Below are 26,165 nucleotides of genomic sequence, written 5' to 3'. Positions count from 1 at the left end.
GGACCTTGCAAAGAGATGGGTGGCCTGGGACTTCCTTTGGCACCTGCAACAGCTGTGGTGGGTCCTTGTTCTCAGGCATCTTATGTGGAAGGGCAGCATCTGATTCTTCCTCCCTTATGACATGGTGACAACAACCTGAAGCTTTCCAGCAATGGGTAGAATAGGAAGGAACAAGCTGGGTGAAGGACAGCTAAAGATGCCAAGAGGAGGTCCAGAGCTAATTTCAGAGGTCACTTGAGTTCAGGTTTGTGACTGGTCAGATCTGGTGGACTAGTTTCAGCTATCAGGACCTGGGGGGTCAAATTCATCATATCAGCGTGCTCAGGCTAATGGCAATTCTGTTCTTCAGCAAGTCAGAGCCCTAATTCTGAAAGCCAGAGGGGGAAGATGAGGAAAGCCCCTCTCAAAGAGTTCATCTTTTTCTTCTCTGACAAGAGGCAGTGGAATGGAGTATTTTTCCTAAGGATGCTCTTTGAGGGTCCCATCCTCCCATGAGTCTCTAATTAACAATGGCAATGAACATCACCTCAGCCTTACTGTCCGGCTGCAGACTAGCCTAACGGTTTGCAGATGGATTATCCTCTTGGCTTCTGCCTCCAGCAGGGAGCCCACCACTGCTGCAAGCCACGCATGTTTTCAAGGTGGAGATTAAGGGACCTCAAGAGGAAAAAAGGCTGAGACTGTGACCAAAAGCTTTGGTTTCATGTCTGTACCCAGCTCTGCAGTGAGTGACTGCCTCTCCCCACCTTGGTTTCTCCCGTGTGAAAGGCAGCACTCATGAAAGCCTCCCATGATCAAATATAGCTTGAAAGAGGGCCCCCTGCAAAACTGGGGGCTCTCTGGAAATGGTGGTCAGCAGGGGCCGGTCTGGGCGCTACAAACTTCCAGGCGAAGAGGCTGCTGGGCAGGGGAGGCCGGGGGAGCGCAGGCGTGGGAGCGGGAGGAGGCGTTTAGTTATTTCGTTGGGGTTTTATACGCTGAGGGCGGCGTGCGCTGGGGCTGACGGAAAACCTGCGTGGTTCCGAAAAGCTGCCAACACCTTCCCCCCCCCCCCTCCCCCCCATAAAATAAAATAAATAAAAATAAAAAAGAAGGGGGGGAGCACAGAACCCCCACCCCCCCCCAAGACACCCCCCTCTCGGCGCTGAGAGCCCCTCCCTCCCTGTCCCTCTCCGCCCGAGGGGCCGTCCCCATCCCCACCCCCGCATCGCCCCCCCAGGCCAAAAAAGGGGCAAGCCCGACGCGCCTCCCCCTCGGATTTCCTCCCCCGCCCACTGGCGGCGGCGGAGGGGCTCGGCGCCGGCATGGAAAGTTGGGGGGCGAGGGGGTGAGTACCCCGGAGGGGCGCGGGGGGTGACGCCCCGGTGGAGACGGGCGGCAGGCCGGCAGGGCGGAGGGCGGGAGGAACCTCCGGGATCCTCCGCGCTGCGTGGCCGTGCCGGTGCCCCGGGGGCCGGGAGGAGGCAGGGGGGAGCGCGACCGACGGCAGTCGTTTTTTTTTTTTGTGTTTTTTTTTTTTTTTTTGGGGGGGGGTAACTTTTGGGGTGGGGGGGTGAATGGTGAGGGGGCATCTGGTACTTAATAGGGCTGCTCTTGGGGGGGTCCCCCATTATGGGGGCCGGGGGCGGTCCCCGCACCGGGAGGGGAGGGGAAGAAGTGAGGGGGACAGGGTGTTCGCCGCCCCTCACCCAGCAGCCCGCGAGGAAACCCCCTCGGTGACCCCTCCCCCACCTCCGGCTCGGGGGGGAGGGAGGGCAAAGGGGGGGCGGGGCCGGGAGACCCGGTGACGTCACCCACTTCCTGCAATAGAAAGTGAGGGAGGGTAACGCCCCCCCCACCCCCACCCCCCCGAGCATCCCCCCCTGCCCTTCCCCTCCCCTCCCCTCCCCTCCCCTCCCCTCCCTGCCCCGGTCACGGCGCGGCTCTCCCCGAGGGGAGCCCGGGGGGGGGGCGGAGCCTGCCGGGGGGGGCACGGCGCGAGGAGGAGGAGGAGGAGGAGGAGGAGGAGGAGGAGGAGGAGGAGGAGGAGGAGGAGGGAGGCCGTGCGAGGCCGTGCGAGGCGGCGCCGCTGGGTCATGTTTGTGTTTGAGGCTGTCAAGTGAAGGAGGCTCCCGGCCTCCCCCCCATCCCCCCCCCCGTCCCCCCCCCCGCCGGCCTCCCCGCCGCCATCAGCCTCTGCCAGGTTTGCAGCGGGCCCCGGGAGCGGGAGGGGAAAGGGGGGAGGGAGAGGCACCGATAGGGGTTGGGGTGGTACTGGACAGGCTCTGCTCCCCACAACCCCCCGTGGGGCCTCCCGTGTTTGTTTTTTTTATTTTTTTAATTTAATCTCTATGGTGCTGTTGTGCCCCCCCACCCCCCAAGTGCCCGGCGTGTGCGCAGCGCTTTGTTCGGCGCGGCTTTGCGGAGGGGTTTTCCCAGGCTCCTCCCTCTCTCTTCATTCATGTTTTTTTTTCTTTTTTTTTTCCTCCTTTCTCATTTCCTTTCCTCCCCTTCCCCTCCCCCCTCCCTATACCCCCCCCATTCCCCCCTTCCCGTATATCCCCTCCACTTCTGCGCCCCCCCTCTATCTGTGCCCCCCCTCCCCCCCCCATTTCTGTCCCCCCCCATTTCTGTCCCCCCCCCATCTCTGTCCCCCCCAAGTTTGATCCCGGTTTTCCCCTCCTCGAAACGTCCCGGCGAGGAGTCCCTAGGGCAGAGCCGGCAGCCCCCAGCCCTCCTTTGTGCCAGCCTCTTCCCCTGCCTGGCTCCTCTTCCTGCTGCAACAGACAAAAGAAGCGTTAAAAATTAATGCTCGTGCTCCCCAGCGGCCTCTAGACCGAAGGGGTGGCAGCGAGAAGTCTGCTTGAAGGGGGTTTGAATTTCGCTTTTATAAAAAAAAAAACAAAAATAAAACAAACAAAAAAAAAGTCGCCTGGCTTAACGCCCCCCCCCCCCCCCTCAAGTTAATGCTTAAATGCTAAAAATCCTACATGCTTCCTCCCTTAAGTAGCTCTCTGTAATCATCTTGTCCATGTTAAGGGCCATTGAGGGGTTTGTAGAAATTCAGAGAAATTCTTCCGTGTGTTAATTAAGAAAATCTCACCATCAGAGGTGGTATTGCTATAAAAAGAAGTGGTCGGCATTTCGCTTTGTTTAGCTGGAACAGGGGATTATGCCGCTTGTTTTCTCTTTCATAAGATCTGTGTAAGTAGTTTGCTATAGGTCTGGGGGGATTTTGGAAATTAAACAAACTGCTCTTTAAACTGGGAGTAAATCGTAAGAGCATCTGAAAAGTGAGAAAGCTTTGTTAACGTTGAATAAGGTGTAATTTTGGGGATGCACGTGTGGGTCAGTACCATTTCAGTACAAAATCTGGTGTGTTGGCTGTTTAAAAAATATTTAAAAAATTCCCCCATCTGTGGGGTTTGTGCATGCTTGGCCTTTGCTGACTGCAGCCTCCTGCAAATGCAGGGACTGTTGCAGCTACCTGGGAGGGTGGCAGGGCAGAAAGTGGCTGTGCAACAGCTTGCAGATGGGTCAAGGGCCCATGTGGTTCTGTGCTGTTCGTGGTATTTTACCAGAAACCTCCCCTGAGGAGTTCCTCTGGACGTGCAAGCCCCAAGTGGGGAAACCCGAGGCTTCTTTGTGTTGTAGATAGGGTGGACTGTTGCTGCTGCTGTCTGTTTGCCCTTCGCTTTGCCTTCTCCCCCAGAGAAGAGCATGTATTATCTTAAAGCCTGATGTCAAATTTTGTTTAGTTTTCCAGAATTATTTACATGGGGCACAAGTTGTTGGAAGACATTTTTCTGGCTAGAAAACAGCTGACGAATGTGGAAAAGTGTCTTAGTTTTCTCATGCCTCCTGAGTAATCCCAAAAGGAGTTTCACCCTCATTTAATTTTCTTACGGTAGTGGAACATCTTGCTCCATAAAGGGATGGATACAGAAATATTTCTTGGTCATTGCTAATTTCCATAACTGTTTTAGGGTGAAAGGGGGCGGATAGGTATCTTTGTTTTCCTTCTTAATGCTGCATACATCTCCTAACTTCTCTCTTTTATTTTTTTTAGCATGCGGATTAATTTACCCCTTTGACAAGTTTATGGCGCTGCCATCTCTCTGCTTGCTGTACTCTTCGTTTCTGAGAGGAAAAAGTGGTATAAGAGATTAGAGGAAAATGCCGCGGACAAAGCAGATACATCCAAGAAATCTGAGAGGTATGTAGCTCTCCACAGAGAGAAAAAGCGTTTGCGAAACTTGGTTGCGTTTCCAGTTATGAGGTTGAAGAAATGTGTACTTATGAAGTCTGTTTTGACCCCAAAATATCTTGCCAGCAAATTCTAGGAGTAATCCAGGATGCTTCTCTAATATTGAGAGAAATAAGTGGGATCTGTTCTTATTGCTGTAGTGTGTGTGCACGACTGTGTTCTTGATATCCTCCAGATTAGAGCAATAAGTAGCTTGAACTCTGAAAAAGCAAAAGATGACACAGCTTCCTTGCCAGAAAATTTAGTTGAAGTATACCGGGAGATTGGAAGTGTTTGCAATGTAAAATGCAGCCTGAGATCTGGCTGCCAGTCATTGTTTTTCTTGACAGTAATTGGTTTGGCTTGCTTTGGAGGGGATCAGACTCTCCCGTGCGTGCCTTCCCACTATTTATCATCTCCGTCGTCCATGCTACTGCAGGAATAGCTGGGTATGACCTTGGTCTCCTTGCTGGCCTGCCTTCACGCAGCTGAGCTCACTGGCTGCAGAAGGGAGCAAGTGTGTAACGGACATGCTCCACAAACTGACAGGCTGAGATGTCCAGGTGGCTCCTGGAACAAAATTCTGGCATGCTTAACAGAGCCCAGGACGGGCAGATGAATGTGAGCAATCTGATCCCTTGATTATTGTTGCTGTCTTGGTCATAGTGGCCCTGGAGGAATTAAATGAGGGGAAAAATATAGATTAGTTGAAAAGCAGACGTGTATGTGGAAGGAAAACAAGCTTCCACCATCGGCCTTGTATGTAGTTGTTGGGAGAACATGCGTGCACCCCCTCACGTGGCTGTCATCAGCTTTCTTAAGGTGAATTTCACTGCTGTGGTAGGCAGAGAAGCATCCCTTCAGAAAATAAAAGCAAGGACAAAACCACAAATGTCAACATAAACTTCTGGTGGCAGGAACAGCATTTGATTCAACTTTTTTAAAAAAAAAAAAAAAAAAAAAAAACACAAAAAAAACCCTCCAAAACCCAACAGTCATAAGCACGTGTTTCACTTAGTTTACAATTGAAAGGCTCTTAAGTGCTAGTGTATACAGCTGTATCAAAAACCCTGGGGGTCTGTGAACTGTGTCACTGCTACCAGTAAGCATCTCTGCTGCAGAGGATGTTTTTGCAGTGCCTTCACTCACGAAATGTGGAACAGCGTGATGGATAAACCTCCATCACGGATCAGGAGGGGAAAAAGCAGCAGTGGGCACCTTGCAGTGTCTTGCATTTAGGTGATGCCACTTCCCATTCCGACTGAACTTAAAGCAATAAATTAGGCCCCAAGTTTCAGTATTGCTGCTTACCAAGTTGCTGATGTAATTGATGTAATGTTTGCCAATCAAATATAAAAGTGATCTAATTTTAGTGCTCTGGTATCCACTCATGTACTGCTTTGAACTTAATAGGAGTTAAGTCTACTGTAAAGCTTTTTGTAGCTTTGTATTCATTTAACTGAAAGCATTTAAAATAAATAATCGAATTAAACTCTTAATTGTGTAAGAAATAAATTACTTGTTTTTTGCCTTGCATAATTTCCCCAGTCATTTAGCTTTTATCACCCCTCTAATAGCAGTTTTTAACAGTTTCTGTTTTTCTACAACTAGTAGAGGTTTTTGAATAAATTAAGGTGGGTTAAATGTTGGGAGGGGAAATAGAGGTATACAGTGAGCCCATAATTTGAAATGATATTGGAACCTCTTATTAACAGTTAAAAATGATTGTTGAAACTACATAGATGCTGAGAACTTCAACATGTTGTAAGCATGTATTGCTATCGTAGGTTATTAGAGGTGAAGTGATCTGAAAAATCAGTTTACTTCTCATTAGTGATGCCCTATTTCCATTTTTAGTCTTGATAATGAGGAAAACTGGATTTCAGTTTTAGTTATTTTATCAGTCTCTGAGAATACAGCAGAAAATGCTGAAAACCTCGGGTTTTGATGGATTTTGAGGAGGCTGAAAGATTGCATAGCTCTGCTTTCTGGCAGTTTACATTTGTGTATGGAAGGTTAGACCAGACTTAAATTGGGAGTCTTAACCATTAAAACTTTTAAGTGTACATTGTAGATGTGATGTTTAATTTATGGCGATTGGTACAGATAATAACTAGATCTGCAAAAAGAATACATGCCTGTGGTCTAAGGTGGAACTCAGCAAACTCTGAAATTTTATAACCTTTGGAAGACAAAGATGTAAGGTTAAGTAGCTTTTATTTTTACGATAAAAGTTATGTTTACATTGTCTACACCTAATTATTACTATCTGAACTATGTACAAAGAACACGGTAGCCTTACCTGGCTTCTCCCTTCCTTGTCTCAACCTCTCTGGTTGCCCCATCGCAGTCAAGTTTCCAGTAGCTTTACCATGTCTGGAGCCCATCAATGTTTAACTTTTCCAAGAGAGCGCTGCTGAACAACCCTTGACACTGTCTATCCACTCTGCTGTGCATCAGATGAGTTACTTGGTTTGCACTTGCAGTCCAAGTCTGCCTCAAGAGTAAGCAACCAAGTCCAAGAACCTAAAGTATGTACGCAAATTCTAAAACAAAAGCAAACCCATGACTTTACTTCTCCCCACCCCGTAAAAAAGTTAATTTGTGATTTTCATCAGCACGGAAATAAGTTTTTTAAAGTTTTAATATTGCCTGTGTTTACTGTAAGCAGCTTTATTGTCTGGGGAAAATGAAATGGCGTTGTTTAATATGTAGATCTAAATGTAAGAATTTGGCAAGTAACCTGAAGGCTCTTCTTTTTGTGTCATGGCACTATTTTACTTATTTTGTATGCTTTTGAGAGAGCAGACAGTCTTTGACAAATTAGAAGTGTCCCTGAAGTGTTCCACAGTGAAGATCAAGGTTCTTTGTGTGTGTGTGTGTGTGTGTGTGTTTTTGTGTGTGCTGAGGTCCCCTACCCTCATCCCCTATCTTGCATTTTGCTGTCTGTTTATAGATGAGTCAATACAGTGTAAAGTATAGTTAGTATACTAACTAATTTTACAGCAGGAAAAAAACAAAACAAAAAAACACAACAAACTGTTATCAAGAGGGCAGGATATGGGAAACATTACTTTGTAAATAAATTAAAAAAGAAAATGAAATTAGTTGGCTGTTTGTTTTCATGACTATGTGCTTGTCACATGGTTTTAATGCCTGACTGCGGCTGAACGAGTGTGTTATATCTGATGCCTTATGTCAATAAGGCATCTGCTGTGCTGTACTCGTTTCATTATTTTGTTTTGACGTGTCAGTCTTCCCGGCTTCTTGCTGCAAATACATCCTCAAGAAAAAACGTTAGCATCACCAGTGGACTGCCTTGGTAAGAGTTGTTGTGCATGGTATCAGACTTGCATGTCTCTTGACTAATTTAATAATAATTGTAGCCATCCCCAGAAGTGGCTAAAGTTGGACAGAAATTATGTTTTTGCGGGTCTCAAAAGGATATGATTTGAATGCATTCAAGTTCCAAAAAATACTTCATAGTTTCAAAAATGAAGGCTAAAGGCATGCCTGAGAAAAGACTGGCATCTGAGTTACCAGTCAGCTATGCAACTGAAACAGAGCAAATAAGCAGGCATTCCTGACCTTGTCTTAGTCTCTTAAAAAAAAAAAAAAAAAAAAAAGCTAATCTCAGACACATTCTCATGTTGTTAACGAACGAAAAGCATTGTCATCTCCCCCAGAAAAGGAGTGTGTTGTGAAAGAGGAAAACATCCATCTCATTCAGGAGGGAGGCTGGAGAAAGTACTGCTTACCAGACATCCAGAGGTCATTGGTCCTAAATTTACTTTATTTGTTGTGTTAAGTTTTACGTAACTTGTAAAAGACTACTTTGCATGCAGTCACACCATATATTTACATGGCCAATTGATAAACAGATGTAACAAAACATTTCACAGAAGCAGTAATGTATTCCCAGAAGTACAGTTACATTAGAGAATCATGCTTTTAGCAGAGCTGAGTGGGCTTGGTTTTGTTGTCAGATGGTTCTGAGGATATAGGAGGAAAAACAACTCATGTTTTTGTTTACTTAGGCGTACCCAATTGCAGAGTTCAAATTGAAAACTTATTATCTGTGCTGTGTTCAGCACAGTGCTCTGATGCACTAGTACAAAAATGTAACAAATATTTTTAACTTTGTCTTTTTCCTAGACAAGCTTCTCTTTATTTTTAGGAATACAAATTGTTGCTGTTTCTAGTTTTTCTTCTCAATCAAATATTTCCATTCAAAACAAATGGTGGATGGGCCCATAAAGTTTAAGATCTGTTTTCAAAGGTTTTAACTCTTTGTAGTTGTTAAAGAAGTGCAGGTATAATATAAATTGTGTTGTTCAATAGCTTGATAGCTTTGCTGTAATCTGAAAAGTGCGCCTAAGTTGGCTGGAAAGCTGCATATGTTCTGGGTCCGATGATTTCCATGAGAATGAAGTGTCTGATACATCTTAAGTGTAATTTAGTAAAGACTCTTGGAGTTGGTTTAAAATTTTAATGTGCTTTCAGTACTGAAATAGGCCTGTCTACATTGAAAACTGACAGGTTAACATTTCTCATTAGTGTTTGGTCATGTCATCTATAAAACCTGAGAAGTGATCATTGTGCTGTGCTTTAACTCATGATTTTCATCAAAGGATTTGCAAAGTCTTCATTTTTATTTTTTTAATATTTTTTTAAGACTCACTTCTGTAACTTGCGCTTGCTCAGTTCAAAAGAAATGTTCAGGCATTATATTTGACTTCTGGGCCATAGTGCTGTTTCTGACAGAAAAATGTTTTGCTTTAGGCTATTTCTGAGGCTCCGTTGTTGTGGTGTTGGTACACCACAAGTACTGGTGTGTTGTGCCCTGTAGCGTACCCATAGACATCCCTAAAGACACTGTAGAGAAAGTCCAGATAAGTATTTTGCTCAAACTTATGGAGCATGTGTGATGCAGGTGGAACAAGAAGTCAGAGCTTTGACTTGGTGACTTAATTATAGAAATCCCCATTCATTTGGCAGCAGTTATGGTTTCTGTGTGTTGGGTTGTTACCAATACCTGAACAACTAAAAAACTAAAATCTCCCTCATGAAGGTAGAAGGTACAGGTGGTCCTGCAGGTATGCTGTCAGCCGAAGTGCCAGAAGATCCTCCCACAATGCAATGCATAGACTTTGCATGTATCTCTTGTAGGCCACAGAAGTAGTCTCTCTGTGCCTCGTGTTTCTTGTCTGTGGTGTGGAATGATAATGTTTCTCTCTATTTTTGCAGGGATTTGTTTTACCTGTTTGGAGTGTGAGAACTTCACGCTGACAGTTGTTTCCTACTGTGCTGTATAAATGTCCTTGCACCTTAGAGAGCTTCTTGGCTGCAACCAGTAAATTCTGTTGTAATGTGAATAATATACATCTTTATGTATGTTTGAAAAACTGTCTAAAATACACTGCAGTGTATAAAGGCTGGATTTAAAGCTGTGGTTTGCCACCCTTTTTCCTCTTACCTGTCCTGTCGCCATCTCCCTGTTATATATCCCCAAATTTGATCATCTAAGTGTTTTTTTGACAGGGACTAGTCCTATTTGCTGTGCAGGATGGTTGGGCCCCTTATGTCAGTGGTCACAAGCAATGGAAAAATGTCTGCTGAGAGGGGATTGCGAGAGAGGAAAGAATGGTAGGGTGGATAAGACTGTACTGCCTTGAGAGAGCTGCATTTTGTTCCTGCCTCTGCTTCCAAGCTTCTTGTGTGAGGCTGAGCAATTCTGTTAAACCAGATTTTTGTAGCCAACTGGTAATTGTGTTCTGCATTTTGCCAGAGCTGAGATGCCAAGGCACAAATTCTGAGTTTCTGCAACTGCAGTTGGTCCGCTTACTTCCAAGTTGTGGATGTAAAAGTGCTAAGTACCTTTTAAAAAAAAAAAAAAATCGTGGTCTAGGTGACCTAAGATTAGTCAAAACTTTTGGCAAATCTGTTAATCTCTCGATGCTTTTGTCTCTCTCCTGTAAACTGGAGATACCAGCACCACATCAGCTTGTAAGGGTTTGAAAGATAAAGTTGTCAGTGTTGTGAAGCAGCTGCTCGGTGGCTAAACAACGGAAAAGATGATGAAGAAACTGGTAGTCTTGTATTTGGCGTGTGCTGTGAATAAGGCCCAGAGCCAAACTGACTTCATTTGGGTAAACAACCTTACTTTTGGCGTTCTGTGACTTCTTAGCACTTGGCTTCACCATCTTAACATTTAGAAGATGTTCTTAAATGTTGCTTCTTAGCTGTTAAAATAGTAAACTGGAGGGGGGAAAAACAAAACAAAACAAAAAAACAGAAAACCCAAGAAAATCCATCTTATTGAACCGCAGCGCTTCCCATGTGAGTCACCACCACGGTGGGACCACACCGTGTGGGCTGTGTACCACAGCGATGTATCCCCTGTGGACCAGGCATGAGGGAGCAGAGGGAGAAACCTCTCCCATCAGTGAGCTTTGCAGCATTTGTTCCTGGTATGAGAGCTGTTAGGGCTCTTACAGGTTTTAAATGTTTATGCCGGTTTCTGTAATATCCTTCTTCTTGTGTGTAGCATAATGTTGCAGAGTTTGGAGCTGCTGCTGAGAAAGCCCCTGCAGTGAGGAGGGAATACTCAGTGCAGGAAAAGCCTTCAGAGAGGAACGTCTTTAAGGTCATAGTTTCCCAGGTGGTTTCAAGATCACTTTAGCTATGCTAACACCGAGGGCAGGGGGTGACTCTTATGCTGGATCAGATCCCCGATGCTGTGCACCCTGAAGCCTGGGAGGGAGAGCATGAAGACAGGTTCAGCTCAAACCCCTTCTTGCACCCCAGCGGTTCCGTCGCTTGGGCTCACAAAAGCCTGTGCCAGTGTAAGGGTCGGAAAGCCGTGGGGATGGAAATGGAGGGCCCAGAGTAGGTAGAGTTACAAGATTGCCTTTCTTTCTCCCCCCCCCCCCTTTTTTTTTTCAAAGCTTGTATGCCAGCTTGAACTTGTGAAACTGTGCTGGAAACCTGTATTTGCTGTGTATAAATGGTAAGCTTTTGGGGATTCTTAAATTGACCAAAAATAGGTATGTATTTTCATCAGGGTAACATGAGATCTATTCCTTATTCCTATCTTGTTCCCCTTCAGAAACCCCTTCTACTGACAAAATTCAAAATTGGGAAGCAACAGAGGTTCTTAATGGAACGACTTTAAGAATTTTAGTAAACCAAGAGGAAACTGAACTTTTCTTAGTTAACACATCAATTAAAAACATAATAAAAAAATGCCCATAAAATTTGGCGTACAGCTTTTATTCAGAATGGACAAAGTATGGCTAAGATTGAAGTTTAAAAACAAACAACATTTAAATGCAGCTGGCACTGTCATCTCTGAATATGTGTATATTATAGATTGCTGCGTATGCATGCTAAATATTAGGAGAAGGGGATAATGCAAAGTGAGTCTGCTTGATGCAGACAGTGGCAAGAATAGGTGATTTCAGAGGGTGTTAAAATAACATTAGGAAGAGGGATAAAAGAATGGTGTTCCAGGTAAAAGGATTGCAAAGATACACCTGCAAGGATGACTTTGATAAAAAGAATGGAGGAAGCGGCTTGGTTCTGCTCTCTTGATGGCAGAAAAGAACAAATTGCTTTTTAAGGAGTAGAAATCATATCGTTGCAGTTAGAATCAGGCAGAAGCTGGAAGAAATTAGTGAAGGGTCAGGTTAAAAAAAAAAAAAACAAACACAACACAATTGAATTCCTACAGACATGAAAAAGCAGCCATGATCTGGGGCTTGAAGATATCTTATAAGCCAGTTAGATGTCTTTGCAAGTAAAGTGAAGTTGAAATAATGCAGATATATAATTCTGCCTCACCTTCACATTCTCTATCTTGTTTATTTTAATTGAGCAAAGAGTAAGAAATATTACAGAATTTGGCATTTGCTGAAGTATGAGCCACAGTATGTTAGGAATGTCTCAGGGGAAAAAAAAAAAAGAGGTTATGAAAAGAGAAACAAAAAGTAAGATTTGTTCTTAAAAAAGTAAGCAGTTGTTCTTTCAAACATTTCTATTACAACAGACAGTTGGCTCTGGGATGAAACTGAGTCAAGTTTTTTGGGCTCAGGAATAGCTACATTTTATGAGAGTCAAGCCTTCTCAGAGCATTGAGAAGAATGACTTTTTTTAAATTCTTGCAACTCAGAATAGATTTTGGTTTGCGGTGAGATGTAAGGTATCTGTTTTAACGTTCTGAGTGGATGGTGAACTTCCCTAAAAAAAGAAAAAGCTGCTTCCAGTATGCAACTATTAGAAATTAAAATGTAAATAACAAAATCCTGGATAGGCTACAGAGGCTTAGTTATCAGAGCCTCCTCGCAGACTTATCATCATCGACATCTTAAATGTCTGCTAGGAAAAAGGCAAAGGTTTATGGTCTCACATTTTCTCAAATTATCTTTCTAATACTTTAAAACTATGCAAGTTTATCTGCTGACACTCATGTCAGTATTTTCAAACTCTGTATGCATCAGTCCACCAGAGTTTGTGGTTGTCTGCTGTGTTACTGCACAGGCCTCTATTACACAGCAAAATAAACTTTCCAAGAGCATTGTAAACATTTAAAAATATCTTGCTATAGTGAATTCTTTGTAAGTAAAGAATTAGCAAAGGAATTTGTAGCCTAGTAGTGCTTCCTTAGACTTTACACTGAGCCTACTTTTTGGTGCTCGAAAGGGATTGTAAGGTAAGTACATACCTGCTGCTGCAGGCGAGCATCGGCAGGCTGCATTCATTCCCTGTCCTTGGCAAAGGGAGAACGTGGGCAGTGCCTCCCTCAGCTGCCTGTTGGTAAGTGGGTGACTTGCTGAAGAGGTGGGTGAAAACTGTTCTGTTCTAGCCACGGTCATTTGTTATCACCAAAACATTCTGCATGTAGTCCAACTTCATGCATTCAGGAAGCTGAGAAAAAAAAATAGCCCTTCTGGTTTTGGGCTTTTTGTTTGTTTGTTTATTTATTTTTTATCTTGAAATGACTCCCTTTTGGTGCAGTAGGCATGTAGTTTGAGTTTCTTGTGATCAGACAATTTGATTTAAAATTGCAAACTGCTCTAAATATTTATGCAGGGAGACATAAACGAGACTTTCTAGAGCTACACATTTTCAAGGAGCTGGTTATACAAGTATGTGTTTCCTAGACTTGCTTATTCTTTGGTATGTTGGACTTCTATAGCAAGAATTTTAGCTCAGTAATGGCTTATGAGACTACGAAGAGAGAAATTCAGGCTCTCTGCTCAGTTGGAAAAGTAAGGTTTTCCTTTCTATGTTAAAGGAGATGAATCAACTGGACTTTAAATTTCCAAATGAGATGAATTGGGCAAAGTGCGTGGTCTTTCCCTCCACTTGTTTAAATGTGTCATAACTCAGAATATTTACATTAAGAAGAAGGAGGGAAAAAAAATTACAGCTGATGTTTGGAGCCTTCTGTGACGCATTTGTGGGGGAAGTGGGGAAGCTCTTATTTAGTAGGGTAGGCAGGACTGTTTGGTTTTGTACAAAAACTTTTAAAAGGTCCTTAAAGATTCTTTCAGAATGAGATTGCTATATCAGCATGTTCTCTGAGCAATTTCCTTATGACCTTTGGTGACTGAAAAAGAAGTGTCTTTTCAATGATCCACAAGGTGTGAAAAGTGGAAGACAAAGTTGAAGAAGTATTTGTACTTTTCAGTTTAATCTTTGATTTAAGGTTTTGTTGGTGTTCTTAATTGCATCTGGTTAATGAAGTAAACTGCACTTAGCATCTTCGATATCCTGCAGAAGCAGCGAGCAGAGAATGTCTTGAAAAGGACCATGTGCTGGTAGGCTAAGATGCCATGTGAACGTTTTTTCCACAGATTCCTGCATGTTTAAAAGATAAGTTCATGCTAAAGTCCCATTTGTAAATCCCAGGGCAGACCTCAGCGGGCTGAAATTGCAAAAGGTTTGGAAAGAGGTGCTGAGAGAAAAAGCAGTGGTTGAGGAGGGTCCTGTGGCCTAACGTAGCTACAAAACAACAGTGCGTGTGTTCTTAGTTACCTATGAAATATGTGGCTCAAGTCCTGCCAGCAGTGGTAGTCATGGAATATCCAGAGCACACCGCATGATTTCCTCTGATTTTTGGCTTAATTTTGGGGGGCGGAAAAGCAGGAGAAGTTAATGTTGAGCAGTATTGTTTTTAAATACTGAGTGCTGCTAGGTCAGAGGGGAGATGGCACACTTATTCTTACCCTAAAGATTGTGATGCAGACACGATATGGAGCCAGGAAAAGAAAGAAGTGTTTAGAAATGGCACAGTTTCTGGGGTAGTTTTTCCTATTCCATTACCTCTGTGGAATCTCTAGCAGTTGTGCCTTTTGAAGAGGAGCGTGTCTTTCAGACAGTAGGTTTTTACCGTTCTCCCCGCTTCAGGATTTCTTACAGAAAGAAGTATTTCTGTCCCAGTTTTATCAAGGAAACACGATGCTGTATGTAGTAATTGTGTTTAAAAAAATGTGCTCTATATTTTTTATTAGCAAAATACATATGTCAAAATGTTCCTGTAATTCTCAGTTGTCAAGAGGCAGAGATAAGTATGTATGTTGTGATAGTTTAGTGCATTGAATCTTAAAAGATAATTGCCTTCTTCAGTATGAGGACAATGCTTCTGTGACTGGGGCAGATTAGGAACTATGAAAATACTGAATGTTATTACAGGGATGATTTAATAATTTTCAGAGTAAATATTTATGCAGTGTACACAGTAAATTTGTCTCAAGTATTGCACGCATTTGTCAAGGGGTGGGAGAATATGTATCCTTTTTCATGGTATTGATTTATGGAATGTTTCAGTAAGTTCTCCCCTGGTATTTTTTCTTTCTTTTAAACAGAGTATATTTCTCAGCCAATGAAATCATACATTTATTTTAGAACATTTTTAATGTATTTTAAGTCCAAATATATGTCCATCAGTATGTTTGAAAATAGTATTTTCTTTATGTGCTTTTTCCTCTTTTCCTCAAAATTCGGAAATATAATCTGAAATGGTGATGTACCTTCTGGAGATATCAGAGGAGTTGCTTTGTAGGTTGAGGACGATTGTACTTTTAGTCAGGCTGTCCCAAATACCTCTTCAACAAAGTTTCCTGCCAGGATTGCTGCACAATCTGGCTGCCACCCCAAAGACATCCATTGCCACAAGGGTACCAAGAGCGAGCCAGTGTTTGTTGCTTGGCTGCTGAATGCAGATCTGCTTCCCTGCTGAAATGGTCAGTCTTCTGTCTCTTCAGCTCCTTAAGCAGGCCAGTCAGGCTTGCTCTGAAGCTCTGCAGTGCTTCAGAAAACCAGAAACTTTTGCTTGTCTCAGTGTATCATCTGCATATGCAGGAATACTCTGGAGGCAGACCCTGAAGCTCCTGGATGGAATAGCTGGAATCTCCTGCTTGGGGCCTTTGCTGGAGGGATGCCGTCCCCTCGAACGGGAAGGCACCCTAGGTGGATCCAGGCATGTCCCAGGGCTCATGGAAAGCTTCACAGAATTCAAGGTGGGAAATGGCCTTGACACAAAACAGGTTTTAACTATCAATGTTTTTTCCAGTATTGTAAGGCTGGTTTCTACCATGTTTTTTCAAAAAGAATAGTGCATTCCTCTTCAAGACAATCATTTTAGCTTTTTTTTTTTCTTCACAGCTTTTTTTAAGGTAATGTTTCTGTGTTTTTCCTCCTCCTGTGTGCTTTTTTCCTTCTCTTATTCTTTTTTTCCCAAAGCAACTTCCAGTTCTCACTGTCCTTGGATAGTGCTTCTCTGCCGTTCAGTCTGCTAGTGTAACTATTATCAGCAGTGTAACGAGCATCTGAAATACAGGAGAATTCATAGTGTCTTTTTATTCCTCCCTAATCTGTTCTGGAATTTCACAAACCTTTGATATGCTGACATCTTATGTGTTATGGTTTGTTCACTGAACAAAGTTGTAGGTATAAAGACATTTCTACAGAAGCAGAGTAAAGCCTCTACATGGCAAGGCTTTAAAAAATACAATTAATACGTTCTCAGAAATAACATTTTTACAGTGCAGTGAGAAAGCAGAACAAGAAATTGACTATAGAGAAACATGGTGTATTAAGAGCCAAGGTTCAGGGGTTTGAAGAATGTGATATCCGTCTGTAACATGCTCAGAAAGCATTGCTAAGTAATGGATTTTCAGTATATCTGAAAACTGACCCTATTATTTTAAGTAATATTTCTACATTCTCTTCAAAATAAAAGAGCAAGCCTGTGGATGGTTACATCTATAGTACATTTGTATAAACACACTTAGAACTGCTTGGAAGTGCATGAATATTGAAACATTTTCCCAACTTTTACAATAACTTTTGTACTTTTTTTTCTATCCTTTTCTTTTTGTAAAAGTTCTTGATTTCCCCATTCAGTTGTAGATTCACACTTTGGCATCTTTTCTTCTGAATGATCAGCCTCTATGCTTCAGCAAAAGGCTGACCATATTTGCACTCCAGCTTCTGTATACTGCCTTGAACTGTCAAAGGGAACTTCGGTAAAGAAAAGAGAGTGTGTGACGAGCAGACTGCTGTGCCACGTGTGCCTTGCAGCTTCCTTTCTGTGCTTGTTTGTAGAATCAGGAGTGAAAGAGAGATTGGAACCTCTTTGGGTATTTTCTAGGGAATCTTAATATGCCACCTAGGGTCAGATGTTAAAAGCTTAAAAATGCAGCTTACAAATTTCTGATTTTCAGTTTGGCTGGGAAATCATGATTTGCACCTCATGACCAGCAATAGTCACAGCTCACTGATGTTGGGCTTCTGTAGCTGGACGTGATATTTAGAAAAAGCTGCTTAAAAATCTTTAGTAACAGGGAAGAGTCTGAAAGTTAAGTTCCTTTTGGCAGAAGAAAATGGCTTGAAAAGCATGTAATGGTCAGTGTTTTCCAGAGCTGAAAGTTTCTGGTTACCCACTTATTTTTGTGACGGCATGCAGAACTGTAAAATGCTTTAAAATATACTGATGTCAGGGAAGGGGCACCAGAGGAAAAGTCTATTTTGGAATTAACAGAAAGGGTTATTGTAGGTGCACAATTATACACTAGTTACCTGCAAGTTAATTTGAATATTGCATTTCTAGTAAATGCTGATGTAAAACGTGTCTCTTGAGCCAGTAGGATAACTAATCAGCTTTTTCTCCACCAGGCTTTAAACAGTAACTAAGATGATATTTTCCAGAAGAATGCCCAGTAAACGGAGGGAAAGCTAGCAATCAGATTTGATTAACAGATCTGCATTCTGTTATTTAAATGTTTATTTCCTGATTAGTATGTATGCTCCATTTAAATATGGTATTTTACCTCTGTTCCCCATGCCCCAAATTCTTCTCAAGTAATCTTTCAAGCGCTAAAGACTGTGGATGTGAGGTAGAAATGCGTGCCTGCCCCCACACCAGTCTTGGGAAGTGATGCCTGTGCAACTGATATTTTCACTTAGTTGTGGGATTATAGGGTTTCTTAATCAGATGGGGTAAAGGAAAAGGTGTCTGGGATTGGTGCTTTTGTTCTGTTTCAATCCAAATTCTGTGTAGTCTAGGATGGGCTTAAATTAAGTTTTAACTGAAGTACTGAGTTAGGGCTTTTGGTAACAAGATAAATGTCTACTGCTCCTTATTTCTTTAAAGTCAAAGAAAGTTGAGCATGTGCAAAAGCTTGAGATTTTCTGATTTATGTTAAGAATTACTAACTTCTGGTAGTATCTGCTCATTTAAATCTGTGTTTTCATTGTGATGTTTGCTTCACAATGCATATGCAGAATAGTTACTATTTTTTATGTTGTCGATAATTCTTTCCTGTAAAAGCAATGGTAATAGTTGTTAGGTTCCATAGTGTAGTGGCTTGCTTTGCTGACCCACCTGTGTTGTGAAGTTGAGACTTTTGGCCATGCGAGTGTGTACATCTTTCTGGGTTGCAGATCCTGGCTTCAGGAGAGACTGACTGATTCAACGGAAAGGTTGGCCTGCCACGTAAGCACACAATAAAAAATGAGCATCTGACAGCTCTGTGGCTTTAGTTAGTGGATCTGACACAAGCATATGGAAAATTCATGCAACAGGGATACTGTATCAAAACAAATTCTGTAGACAGGCAAAACCAAAGCCTTTCCCTCCCTCTGTCCCTCCACTGCTTTTCTGCCTTGTTTGCTTATCTTTTGCATCTTGAATGATCACTCTTTAAAAATCAACATCTTACACAAGTACTGAATGCTTCCTCACAGGATTTTAGGTAAAATGATTGAAGGGAAATAATCATAGGGAGATAACATCAGGGAGGTGAGACGTGTCGGAAAAGCCATGGTTTCCCTTCCGCTCGCTGTCCCTGCCCAAAAGGAGAGAGAGCATACTGTGCTAACGTCTTGGAAAGAGAAGTCCTGTGTACAATAATCTGACTTTCTTCCGAATGTTATAGTTTGCATGCATAGTCTTCCAATTGACACTTGATTTTATTTCTTTGCCCTCTAACTGCTCAAACTCTGACCCCCCCAGGTATATTTGTTGTTGCATGAGTTTTGACATGCTGGAGAAGGTTTTGAATTCCACCTTCCACCTGGGCATAGAGAGCAGAGAAGTTTGCACAGAAGGGCTCCTGCTGTTCTTGGTGAACTGGTAAAGGTTTTGAGAACTGTGAAGGTGTAGGAAGAAAATACAGGCAAGTAACAAATAAAACAATCTTCTTTCATAGTGAGCAAGTCTATTACTGATCTTGCCAACTTTTGCTTTGCAGGCATTTTATTTTTTTTCCCACCTCCCCTCATGCCTTAAGTGTCTTTAAAACTGTTAGACATGAGCAGTACCACATATAAGTAATTTGCGATTGTCAATCTTTCTGCATACATAGTATCCAAACTACTTGATGCTCTGTCTATTGCATTGTTGGTACCGTACCATTCTTGCAGTCTGTTTTCTTCTGTCTCTGCTAGAAGAAAAATGAAGAAAATAACTAGAACTGACTTAGGCATTAATCCTGTTATTTTTCTCTATCATCCTTGAAGAGGTCTGAAATCAAAATAGTTGAACAGTAACATTTTTCACCAACTGTCATCTGGGCTCCCATTTTTTTTTTTGTTTTGTTGTGCTTTCTTCAGCAGGCCTTTCAAAATAAGGCATTACTTATACATCGTCTACTGCAAAGGTGAGGAGCTGAGGTGTGTGGACATCTGATCTACTAAAACCTGAGGAGCTGTTGTGTCCAAAGGCTTTGTTGGATCTGGCCTTGGAATGGTCGTTCAGGGTCATGATGGGGAATAAAACCAGATCTTTTCTGGCTGTACTGGATAGCAGCATTCCCTGTTGACCTGTTGTTTTCAAGCAGAACCCTTTTCTTAAACTTTTGAGCTGTGTGGCTTCTTCACAAGTCTGTCTTTTTCTTCCCATTTGTGCCCCTCCAATCCCCCTGTTGTGTACTTGTGCCCAGTGCTCCTGGGTGTAGATTAATGGGGTACAGGTCTGCCTGCCTGAAGCGTATGTGGGTGCCCGTTGCCTTGCTGTGTATGCATGGGACACAGCTGGATGAGAAGCACCATGTGATCCAAGAGCTGTTCAGCATGCTCTTCCTTCTTACCATTCTAGGGTTTTACTGCATTTCGTTCGAGGGAGGCTCTTCATGGTGAATGAATTATTGAAATGAAGTGCCTGAAGGTACAGTTAGGCTTCAGTTCATGCTGGAAAGTAATTAACAGCTGGATGTTTCACCACTGAGAATTAATTCCCATCAGTAGTGCCCAAGTCCTCCTCCGTGTCACTGCAACTGTGTTTGTGCTTCTTCAGTTGAGTTGGGCTGTCGCAAGAGATGTGGCAAACAGTCCTTTTTTTTTTTTTTTTTTTTTTTTTTTAAGGGAAAAGCTCGTGCTCTTTCTTCTGTTTGGTTTCTGAAGCAGGTCCTGGGGAGCCTGGCCTCAGTGAGCACGGCCTTTGGGTTCCTAATCTGGCTGCAGCCTCCACAAACCCTAACCTAGGAGCCACAAAACATGAATAACGGGGATTAGATTCTCATGGGAAGATAAAGGGAATAGGCTTCTGGCTGTCTAAAGGTAGGAAAGGTTTTTCACCATCGCTGTTGCCATCTTTGCACACAGGACAGGAGCACTAAGGAATTTAGCATGCTGGTGTGGTGGAAGTCATCATGGGCTTGTTCTTTGTGTATGCCCGTGTGAGAAAAGCATGCTTACTAAATGAATTTTAAAATGCCTGTTTTGCTCCTTTTGCTTCGTATGTGGGAACTGCATAGATATGTTGCTTAGTGTTTTGAAGTTGTACAAGGCTGAAGATGCTGCAGCATGGGTGAGTGAAACCATGTTGTAGCTCTTTGTGTCATTTTGCTGACCAGCTGTTAGCAAACCATACAGGAGTCTGCTAGTGGGAAGGGTAAGGGGGTAACAGCTCTCCTGGTGCGCTGCTCCTTTGCCCCCTGGGTAAATCTCTGACTGACATGCAAATAGCTTTGCTTATTTTTGGCTCTGACAAGTTATCCTAAATAATTGTTGTAATAACAGCATAGATTTTTTCCAATGGACATCTTTATGTAAAAAGCTGAGTTTTTTTCCAGAGCTGGATCCGACCACCCCACCCCTTTTCTCTCTTCAGAAACTACAGCTCAGATTGTTATATGGTAATGCTTTTCCAAGTCAAACTGTTTCATCCCATTCGTACTTCCTCACCACCACAGCAGCAAGGCTAGTGAAGTAATGCTCTGAAACTCATCATATATGAAATCCTTGATACAGTAACAAAAAAGTATTAGTTTGCCATTAAGTGGATAAATGTGTGCTGGAAAGAAAACCTTGTCCATACCTGTCTATAGCTGATGCTAATGTTAGTGCATGCAGCGGAGCTGGGGGGGAAGAGGTGGGTAAATATTCCAGCTGAGTGTTCTTTGCTTCTTTCTGAGTATCCCTTTCCATTCATGCTCAATGCCATGGAAATGCTTTGAATGTATTTCCTTAGAGATAATTTCACTTTTTTTAAAAAGTCATGAAAAATTACGTATAGAGTATCTTACCCTTAAAAAAAAAAAAAAAAAAGATTAAAAGAACTACTGGAAGTTACAAAAGCAGATTTGTGGGTTTTATTAAATATTGGTTCATTTAATGTGTACTTCTGTCCCGTATTGAGCTGGAGCTTTTTTCTTTTTAAAAAACTATGCAGAGAAGCATGTATTCATGTCAAGAGCATAATTCCTAGTTGTTTTCAGCAGGTGCTTAAACACATTCATAAGTTCCAGCTCATAACTGAGCAATTCACCTTCTACCCCCTGTATGTAAATTCATAGTGGAGGACACAATGACCAATTTGAGTGTATAAATGATACCTTTTTTCAGTGTGGAATTCCCATTGAGAGGCCAGGTCTAAAAATACCAAAAGTTTCAACAAACAATTCCTGTGCACAGCGTGTTGAGTAATGTAGCTACAAGGAAGGAGAGAGCTTCTACTGACAATTTCTCAGCTGAATGCAGGAGTCCAAGCTGAGCTAGTTTATATATAGTTTTTTAATATTGGTCATATGCTCTTACCAGAAATCCAAATGCATTTGAATCATGATGAAGATTAGTGACACAAAACGATTGTTTGGTGCAGGATGGAAGTTTCTTTTGTGTAGCACAGATGATGCAGTAACTTCCAGTTAATTACTTCAAAAATATTTTCTGGAATGCAAATGAGCAAGTTAAGGCATGTAAACAAAAGTTGCCAGACTTATTTTCATGTAAGATGTGTGAATTATATGCTATTAAAACATGTGACTTGATTTACAGAACTACGTTTGTATCAGTGCTATACTTTTTCAGTGAAGTATTTGAATAAATCAATATTTAAAAAACACCCACAAAGTATTCTCATTAAATAAAAGGGAAATTCAAAACGTAAGATGTAGGGGGAGTAAAGGAAGTTTGCAGGTCAGGCAAGAGTCATTCTAAAATAGAAAATCTTGTGTAAGGGAACGTGAAATGCTTCGTTTTAGAAAGGTTTCAAAATGGCAGAAATTTGAGTGTCTGCTAAATTGAAATACCAGCTTTTATACTGAACGTCATATAATTATGAATTTAGGTACTTGTCAGTGTTTGTATCCGATAGTAGCATAAGCGTATTTCTGCAGTGTTACTACCCTAAATTTTTCTTTTTCCTGCTGCTGTTGTACAGTGTTTTCTTTGGTAAAATCCTGGTCAAGTAACTCTGGAGTTTCTCGTCAAAGTGCCCTCTCTCCAAATTAAATCTCTGCAGAAGGAGGCACATGACATGGGGAAGTTGTTTACAAGGGACATTTCAACCAACTACACATTTTCTTGTTGCTTGGTGGGAGAGGCAGGGTTTTCACTCATCTGAATCATTTCCTCGTTTGGAAAAGAAATGGATGAGAGTGCTGCTTTCACAACTGCTTTCACCAATGTCTTTCTTCACCTGAAGCCATTCTGATGTGTAATCTGTAATCTGCAACAGCCTGGGAGATTTTAGTAGCCTCTGAGGACTTCCAGAGGTTTTTTCTCTATTTTGACGTAGTTGATTCTGCTCCTGAAGTGTCTGAGTGACTCTTGTGGAATATCCTTTGGCACTCAAGTCAGGAGCTATGGGTCAAAGTCCACCCAGGTCTGATATTTCCAGACTGACAAATCCAGTTTAAAACCAACATCAGGTACTTAAACTAGCAGCTGTTATAGTCAGTAGCATGGGTAGCAGTATTTTTCACTCTGTGTTTGCAAGTAGTCTAAGCTGCAATTAGTGTTTCAACTCTTTCTAAGCTTATTTCCAGCTATTTTTTTTGTGGAATATTTGGACCGTTGTCATGGCCTGTGGAATGAGCTGCTCATTCCACAGTCCGTGACAACGGTCCAAATATTCCACAAAAATACATCCTTTGGGAACACAGAAAAAGGAAAATGTTTCCTCCTCCCCACTAAATCCTATATGTGATCAGTTCTGGCAACTGTTCATTCTGTTTGCCCATATCTCTTGTTAGTGACCAGTCTAAGTTGTATTTCTGCTTCCATAAGAATATATTTCAAATTTACAAAGAGATATTTGTTTCAAGGTCCTGTTAACCATGAGAACTCTTGCGGGTTTTGTATTTTTTTAATTATTATTCCTATCTGTAGGATTACATTCACTGTTTCTTCCATTTAGAATCCAATTTCTAAACATTATTGGAATTGCATTGTAATGGTCTCCATGAAATGTCAGGCTGACATTCATAAGAGACACATTTGTTTTTTATTTTTGGTTGCTTTTTCAATCAATGGCTTGTCTATACTAGGGGTAATTGCAGCTGTTGGGCTAGAGTCACTGGTGGCAATGCTGGGGATGGTCAGGTACCTTCTCTGTAGCCTTTAATCATCATGGTAGTTAATGGTGTTCTGTTTAATCCTGGTAAAAACTTACTGAAAATACTCATAAGTTCTGCATACTGGCATTTCTTCTTTCATATTTTCATATTCTTCTTTCATATTTTCTCAAAAAACATGATGATAGGAATTTCTTTGTTCCTAAGGCGGACACAACATTGATACAGACTCAGTGTTAATGCCCAAAGAGAAAACACTTCTGTTTTATGTCATTCCTGTGTATGCACCTATATACTTACATGCTTGTAGTATTCTCTGGAATTCCCCCAGGTTTCTGCAAGCAGCATTACTATTAAATGTGTGCTTTCTGAACACTTTTCTCCATTTGGGTTATCTTTAATATTGTGGTGATAATTGAGGTCACACCTGGCAGCAAGACAACCCAGGTCATATATATGTCGGGGAAAGGGAGAGTGGGGTAGGGAACAGGAGCAATGCAAGGGGCTATGGAGGAATCAGCACTGCATAATTTACTTACCAGTATGGGAAATGTCTGTATCTACTTATAAGTTAAACTTCCTTAGATCCTTCCCCAAACCGGATTCTTTTTTTTTAATTTGCTTGAAATAAAGATAGTGGAGATAGTGGAGAGAAATATGGCATTGCTGTGGGGCAGATTCTCATATGAGTATAGATATTCTGTTCTGGAGATTTTTTTTTTTTTAGGTTATTGATATGCTTGAACAGCAGCTCTGAAAATACACAGGGGAAAAAAAAGCTAAGAACAAGGACAGACAGTTGATGGTAAAACAAACAAAACGCAAACAAACAAAAACACACAAAAAAAACTACAAGCCAACAAAACTGGATCCAGATGGAGGAAGTGGGATCTATATTGTTTAGCTATGGAAAGACTGTCCCCTGTTTATCCCTGTTTCCCATTATTTTTAGCACAATGTGAGGAGCTCTGCTACATTTATGTATTAGAACCAAGAGTAAGAAAGTAGTAATGAGTCTGTTGTCAGTTTGTTGTGTTTTCTTTAATTTATAGCAGCATCACTGTGTTTTGCTGCCATGAAGGACAGAATATATCCTTTGTCCCTATTCAACATTAGCAGAGCCAACAATGATGCATGCAATTGGCAAAGACTTAACAACAAAGTCTCCATTCACTGTTGCAAAGTAGTTTGTTTTAGCTGTGTGCATGGTGCCTCTGTTACATAAGCCATTTGTGGTATAATTTGGAACATCACACAGAATAATATTGGGCATGGATATCCATCTGTTGTGCTGCTGCAATTGGAAAAAATACCTTATTGTACTCCGTTGTTTGGGATAGGCCTTCAAAAGCTTGCAGAACTGAAATATTATGACCCATTCCTTTAGCAGCATCATATAACAAGTGCTAACAGCAGTAATGCACAAGTGCAATAGATGTCCTACTTGCACAAATATATACGGTTTTACCCTCTCTAATGTCAACTTTGACAGTTATATGTAGAGCGGATAGGTAGGAGAAAGCTTTTCCTGAAAATACTATGTGAGTTACCAGTCTCACGGTGTAATAGTGATGTTTCAGTGGGGCTGAAGGAGCTACAAAGCAAATAAGATTTTTGTCATTAAGCTCTGAAAAGTTAGTGCCATTCGGTGCTGTGTTTCCTGAAGGTAAATCCACCTGCCTTTTGTAATTAGCATTCTCTGTATGAGTATTCAAAATAGTATGAAGTAGAACACTTTTGACTGCAATGGAAAGCAATGCTAAGAAGGAAAAATGAGTACCTGAAGTACATCAGAAGAGGATGATACTGAAAATATTGCTTTACCATCCTGAATGTTGTCTGACAAAGAAGTAAAATGCTATATACAACTCTCTTCAGTTAAAGTGATGGGTCTCTGCGTTGTGTTTTGGAGGGCTTTTTAAAAAGTAAATAAATGAAAGCAGACATTTTCCAGAGTCACGTATTGCCTTTGTTTTGTCTGAACTTTACTGGGGAGGCACTGGGTATGTTCTACTTGGCAAACAAATCTTTCTTTTTCTTGGCATTTGTTACTACTAGTCCTCAATGTGATCTTGCAATGTGACTAGAGATGCTGGAGAGACTTCAAGCAAAAACTAATTTGTGATTTTATTTATTTATTTATTTCAGCCAAGTGGTGGATTAATTTCTTCATCACTGAGTAAACAGAAACAAAAATATACAGTGCTAACAACAAAGTATAGACTCAGAGACTATCATCGTGTATTGTGTTCCACCTGTTTCTCCAGTATTTTTTGTCAAAGGTATTTATAGCTACAGAAACCTGAGGGTCCATTTCTCTGTAGGTGCTCTTTATAATACTCACTTTCAAAAGCAGAATTAAAGGAATAAAATTTTGGATCATGTTTCTGTTGATATTTTTTTTGAGCTCTTTTTTTCTTTTTCTTGTCTTTAGTTATGTGGCAACCAATATACTAGCAGTGTGTTATTCTTTAAGCTTATCTCGGAACAAGTCTTCCTGATGAGTAAGAGGACACACAATTCTTGTGTTTTACCTCTTAAGGACTCAGTTACATAATGTAGTAGAAGAGTTTTATTGAATCATGCATCACTTTGTCTTCTAGAGCTGTAACACTTTATAGCAACTATGTATGACATTA

At 41.7% G+C, this 26,165-nt stretch overlaps 1 protein-coding gene across 4 annotated transcripts in view; it reads left to right on the top strand.

Moving 5' to 3' along the window:
• Positions 1 to 1,244: 1,244 nt before the first annotated feature.
• Positions 1,245 to 26,165, top strand: part of HIVEP1 (HIVEP zinc finger 1) — a 118,999-nt gene continuing 94,078 nt past the window's right edge. For 2 of the 4 annotated variants that reach the window (XM_050708695.1, XM_035552436.1), the window contains exons 1-2: positions 1,245 to 1,327; positions 4,049 to 4,195. In XM_050708695.1, coding sequence (XP_050564652.1) covers positions 4,156 to 4,195 — 40 coding nt within the window. In that variant the 5' untranslated portion in view covers positions 1,245 to 1,327; positions 4,049 to 4,155. Of the gene's footprint in view, positions 1,328 to 1,971; positions 2,183 to 3,757; positions 3,887 to 4,048; positions 4,196 to 26,165 lie in introns of those variants that run through there. The other 2 variants (XM_050708694.1, XM_035552437.1) reach the window with 2 other exon arrangements.

The sequence above is a fragment of the Cygnus atratus genome, chromosome 2 (genome assembly GCF_013377495.2).
Source record: "Cygnus atratus isolate AKBS03 ecotype Queensland, Australia chromosome 2, CAtr_DNAZoo_HiC_assembly, whole genome shotgun sequence".
NCBI classification, from domain to species: domain Eukaryota; kingdom Metazoa; phylum Chordata; class Aves; order Anseriformes; family Anatidae; genus Cygnus; species Cygnus atratus.
This window is presented reverse-complemented; position numbering and strand designations above follow the sequence as displayed.